Source organism: Myripristis murdjan, chromosome 5 (genome assembly GCF_902150065.1).
Source record: "Myripristis murdjan chromosome 5, fMyrMur1.1, whole genome shotgun sequence".
Classification (NCBI taxonomy): domain Eukaryota; kingdom Metazoa; phylum Chordata; class Actinopteri; order Holocentriformes; family Holocentridae; genus Myripristis; species Myripristis murdjan.
Genome location: NC_043984.1, coordinates 5,703,546 through 5,709,545, shown reverse-complemented (window position 1 = coordinate 5,709,545; position 6,000 = coordinate 5,703,546). Strand labels below are relative to the sequence as shown.

The 6,000-nt window shown below is 39.4% G+C and overlaps 1 protein-coding gene across 2 annotated transcripts in view; it reads left to right on the top strand.

The window, feature by feature from the left end:
- The window catches only part of grm7 (glutamate metabotropic receptor 7), a 291,232-nt gene that overhangs the window by 91,432 nt on the left and 193,800 nt on the right, over positions 1-6,000 (top strand). For both annotated transcript variants that reach the window (XM_030051920.1, XM_030051922.1), the window contains exon 2: positions 1,975-2,191. In XM_030051920.1, the coding sequence (XP_029907780.1) occupies positions 1,975-2,191 (217 nt within the window). The remainder of the gene's footprint in view (positions 1-1,974; positions 2,192-6,000) is intronic.

The following is a 6,000-nucleotide window of genomic DNA, read 5'->3' as shown; positions in this document are numbered from 1 at the left end:
CAAGGGAGCTAGAGCTTCGGGAGGTGTTTACTCCCAAATGAACAGTTAAATATCTCCCTGTCAACCATGCCCTTAATGAAATCAGCTACATTATATACGCAACCCAGAAAAACAAGGGAAATTAATTTTCCCAACCTGTATTTACAACAGCATAGAGTAACTACTGTTCAACTGTTGTGGCATTTGAAGGGGCATTTTGAGTAAGGCATTCTGCCAAGGCAAGTGTATTTATGGAGCTGCGCATAAGTGTGTATGTGAGTGTCTGTGTAGGCCAACATACACTAATGTGTGTATGTGTGTGGAGAGTACAAAGCACTACCAAGGCGGTCCGCAGGACAAGTGAATGACTGGCTGCAGCTTTAAAAGAGGTTGTAGGCTGTATTAAGTGAATAAATTGGCGTCTGGATTTACATACTGAGACAGCATCTGCTTCCACGACAAAAGAAGGCAACTTCCTGTAGAGGGAGGCAGCAACTAAAAGTGATGGCTCTGGTCCCAGCTGGTTTTCTTTTCATCATCATTGCTGCCAAGCTTGGTTCAAACCCACAGAGCTGTATTTTTAATTCTAGTGGAGATCCCAAGGTTTCCAAAGATAGCAAATATGTCCTAACAAATTACAAGGAAATGTGTACAATAATGATGCACAAGATATGTAGGTATTTTCTGTTTGATGTAATGCTGGATAAAATTATGATATCTTGGCTTTGAATATTTCACTCAGTATATGTGTGAACTCAAGGGTTGTAGCTTCAATGAAGCGCTGAAACCAGCAGTTGCAGAGAATGTGAAATTAATACGTGGGATTTTTTTTTCTAACTTTGAAGCTGCTTGAGAGGAAATTTAAGAGAAAATCAGAGTTGAGGGGGTTAAGGTACAGGTCAGGACTGCCCAGACAGTTTCAGTGTAGTCCCTGCATTCATCAAAACGTGTAACCCACAGGTAAAAGTCCATGTGAGAATGAGTCTAGTCACAACAGATCAAAAGGCTAATTGGAAGAAATATCTTGTTAGGGATTTACAACTTTGGGGATTTCTTGGAGTTCTTTCAGGAGGATAGAATTCAACTTTTGCTAAACATGGGAGCAGACCTTGATGGACAGAGATCAAATAATCCCTGACCTTGCACAGGTTTTTTATAATTACCATGAGCACCTTTGCTTTTTGCTGTGTCAAACTCATTTTCCAGCAAACAGAGAGAATTTGCTACCATCTCCTCAGAGATAACTCTCATGTTCATGGTGAATTTCTTCAATTATGGTGAGAGTATGCTTACAGATGAGCATCAGATCTGAGGTAAAGTCCCACTTTGTCTTAACCAGACTCATTTGCCAATGAAATAAGTTATGCCACAGTTCTTCAGCATATAGTGATGAGGCATCTGTCCTTTAGCTGCTACGAAAGTGCCTTTCTCATGAAATCACTCCTGTCAATACATCTGTTTTTGCCTCTTTATTTGATCTAACCCTTGAGTTTTGTTTTGACATCTGGAAACTGGGAATCTGGCACCTTAAGGAAGTTAGCTTTCACTTACTTTTAATTGAACAAAATATATTTTAATTATTGTCCAGTGCACCACAGTAGCTCAGTGTGTCCCCATTATTTGGGCGCAGTTATGAAGCAATGCAAAATAGTGAAGATTTCATTATGAAAGGATCTTGAGTTGTGCTTGTCATCTTAACATTCTGTCGATGTTTTTTTTTCAGTCTTTATTCATTCAGGTTTGCCGAGTATGTATGTTCTTTTCTAACACTGTTTCACCTTCACAGAGTTATACATTTAGTTGCTGAGGGATAGGAGAGCTTTATTCGCTATCTCTAAGAAGACTTTTCCTGCTGAGAATTTGAGCTTTAAGTTCTCTAACCTGTCTCTCTCACACAGAAACATACACTGTTTCCCAGTCCCCAGAAGAGGTGAGTCACCCACTTTCCCTTCATCCAAAGTCATCCTTCTCTTTGTCTTCCCCTCCTATCTCCAGATCCCCCAGATTAGCTACGCGTCCACAGCCCCAGAGCTGAGTGACGACCGGCGGTATGACTTCTTCTCTCGGGTCGTCCCGCCAGACAGTTTCCAGGCTCAGGCCATGGTGGACATCGTCAAGGCCATGGGCTGGAACTACGTCTCTACCGTGGCCTCAGAGGGTAGCTACGGAGAGAAGGGGGTGGACGCCTTCATGCAGCTCTCCAGAGAAGCAGGCAAGTCCGGTGAAATGAAATGTGGTCTGAAAACAATTGAATCGGATGATTGGATCAGTCATATATTGGTGTCAGTGGCGATGATGATCATGGCGATGCGGGCGTCGAGGTACATAGAGTGAACTACAGTTGAAACTGGACAGTCTCTTCAGGATATAGGGTTCTCACCGACTGAGAAATTTGAATTACTTCAAGTGTAGCAGCAAAAGAAACTCCATCATTCTTTTATTTTAATATTCACTAATCATCTTCCACCTATTATATCTTACTATGAAATAATCATTCTGTTCTTGAGAAAAGACTCAAAGATATATCTCCTGGTGGCATTTCTCCTTAAATCTTCATCGGGAAGGAAATGAATAAAGTTGTTTATTACACTCTAACACAAGAACAATAAATCTCTTGATGGCACTGGTGCTTACATATACTGCCAACTTAGAGAACCAATATCCCAGTTCTGTGCTGGGATAACATGCGTTTGTAAAATGCACATGATGCATTTGATGTATTGTACATACTCACTTTATAATACTCACATTTTGACTTTAATTTATTTGAGTCCATTGATAAGTAGTAATACTTTATACTTATGTATTTATGCAGCAAAAACTCTACAATCCCATCATTCTCCTCATGTAGAACAAAACACCTGCACACCAGTAAACACCAAATAGCTGAGATATGAATCACTGAATCACAAAAACTATGAAAGAATTTAATTAGGTTATGTACTGTGGTGCTGTTGACTGGTCTCTGAATAATTGAGATGGCATTTAAAGCAAGATGAGTTTTGAAAAGATCATCAAAAGAGACAGTGCCACCAGGGCAAACACACGGTGCGAAGACATTGTTTAAATGAAATAACTTTAATAGATATTTCCACATGAATAGGGCCTTGATCATAAAGTTGTGGTATTTTTTAAGAAATGATTTGACAGAGTAAATCACATGGCAGACATTCCTCTCAGTGTTCCCCCTAGCAGCATAACACTCTCCACTCCTTAGACAGGTTCCCTTCAAAGAGTGTGCAGGGAATATGCGACTCTATCTCCAGCTGCCTAATCTAGTTCTTAATGGTAATGAGCTGACTCCCTAAAGAAGATTTTGGGCACACACTGATGTGCAAACGCACATATCTGGGGCAGATAATATCATGTTGCTGCTTTCCAAACATCAGTTGCCTTCAACCCTTTGCACATAACTATCAGGACACAGAGAGAAAAAAATCAACAAACTTATTGGAAAAGACAACATTCCAAAATAACTACTTTGTACAGATGCCTGCATGCACTGTCATTAAAAAATACTTTTGTGAAAGATAACCACCCCCTCTGTAACTGGTTGTAGACCAAAAAATGTGTAGTAAATGATTTTACATTTTACATTCAATACAGTCTTTATACACAGCAGTTCCAAATGAAACTGAAGCAAAATCGGGTGGTATTTATTGGCAGTCCTGTGGCACTTTGGATTACTTCCCAAACACAAGGTACTTTTGTTTAAAAAAGAAAAAAATGCAGAGAAAGAGGAACTGCTTATTTTTTAATGATGCAGATCTGGGGCACAGCCATGGGAACCAAAATGGCCCCCCCAGTTTTTTGTACAAGAAAATGTCTTGTACAATTCACATAAGAACCCTTTTGTGCCACAAATGGTGTCTTGGAAACATTATGCTGATGATGTTTGTCTTTGATTGACTGATGGTGATGCAGTACTAAAGGATTTCACTATGAGCTTGAATTTCCATTAGGAGTTAAAATTCACCCTGAGTTATAACTCTTAAGTTTAAACTTTTTGGACATTAAAGTAGCCAAGAGAGAATCCCATCTCATGTCCTACCTATATTCTGCACCTTTTCCGAACCTCTCATCCTACTCCTAAAAGATGCCTTTGGCACTGTTTTTATTTTATTGCATGCAGTTCCAACATAATTTATATTAGCCAGTCTTAATATAACAAAGTTTATGTCGGTGAAACTGGAAGATGTTTAAAATGTCATGTATTTGAACATAGGATATTAGATAAAAGAAATGACATGAAAAACCTGGTTGCTCAGTATTTTTAAGAAGCTGGGCATCAGCCTTCTCTGATTGGTATTGACCAAATCAAATCACAGATGTGGTGATACTGACCACATCAGGAAAAGACAGGGGGTTTTCTGGATACAAAATACAAAAGTTTCTTCGCCGAAATATTTGCCTGTACATGCTCTTGAGCTCAATATAAGTCTATATTCTGGTACTCCGGTGCACCGGGAGCTCCCACTATAGAACGCAGATCTTCTGATTTTTGCCTCCCCGCTCATTTGTATTACATTAACAAAACAACTCTCACAATTTCTCAAAATGAACAAGATACAAACATGACTCACAGAGTATCACATAAAGAGGCAGTTGTCTAACTTTTTTAAAATGTTGACTGCAGAATTTTTACAGTGTGACTGTTTGAATGAGAAAGTACATCCAGGTTCACTGGATCTACTTTCCGGGTGTTCTGAATAACAGGATTTACTTTCTAATTCAAATTGTCATATTTTAAAATTCAGCAGTGGTGAGAATCCTACACACGCATGCTGAATAGGCCAAGTCTGAGAAGGAACAGTTCCAATCTGGTATCTCAATCTGGGTATGTATTGAGCCCCTACAGAGTAGTTGACATAGTGGACATGGTTAATATGTAGACAGTACCTACTAACATATGTTATGAGACCAGCAGGACCTCACACACAATGGAAAAGGGTATTGTTGGTATACTGATAGTAGATGAAGTACAGTCACATTAGATCGGTAAATGTTGTATTTGCTAACCTAATGTTCATTGGCAACGCAATCAATTTTATTGCACATTTTAATGATACGAAACCATTATCTTTCCAAACAAAGCATGCTTAATGCATGAAGTGCCATATTACATTCCTCAATTATCAGTCCCTTTCTGTAGTATTATTATTTTATTCATGCTTCATAACATATTCATAACATATTTGGACTTGGAAACAGCCTTAGTATGGCATGCAGCTGTAGAGGAGATGTAGGTAATGTCCAGTAATGCAGGGCGCCATGAGGCAGCAAGGAATGGGCTGAAATTCATAAAATAAATTATGAACCCAGTGGAACCACATTACAATAAAAAGTCTGGTCACTGTGCAGACATTGTACTTTCCCCTAAATCCTTTTATTTCTGATGTTATCAATCAAAGATAATGCATTACACCTTGTTAGTTGACTATTCAGCTGATAACTATCTGACAAAAGAGCCTTCCCTAAGACACTCTCTCTCTCTCTCTCTCTCTCTCTCTCTCTCTCTCTCTCTCACACACACACACACACACACTTTCTGTGTGTGTGTGTGTGTGTGTGTGTGTGTAGGTCTTTCTGGGTTATCTCCTGATTTGTGGGTAATCCACCCTGTATTGATTCTGGGGGGTTCTTCCTATCATAGACACACATACACTTTATACACTCTCACATACACACACACAGTTCCGGTAATATAATTAGACAGCATTAGTTTCCAGCTGAGTGTTGCAGATAGGAACACACACACACACACACACAGACACACACACACAGACACACAGTATTGCGGGGAGGAAATATCCAGAGTGATTAGTCAGGCGGCAGCACTCTGATTAGCAGGGAAAGACTTTCTCTCTTATCTAAAGTTTTCCCAGGCTTCTCTCACAACTTTTATCTCTCTCTAGCCATTCAATGGAGGGTCTGTTTAACTGAGTGGATCATTACAAGAGCAAGTCCTGCACCTGCAACATTACCCATATCATGACTGTAATGAAAACAACTATCACCTAC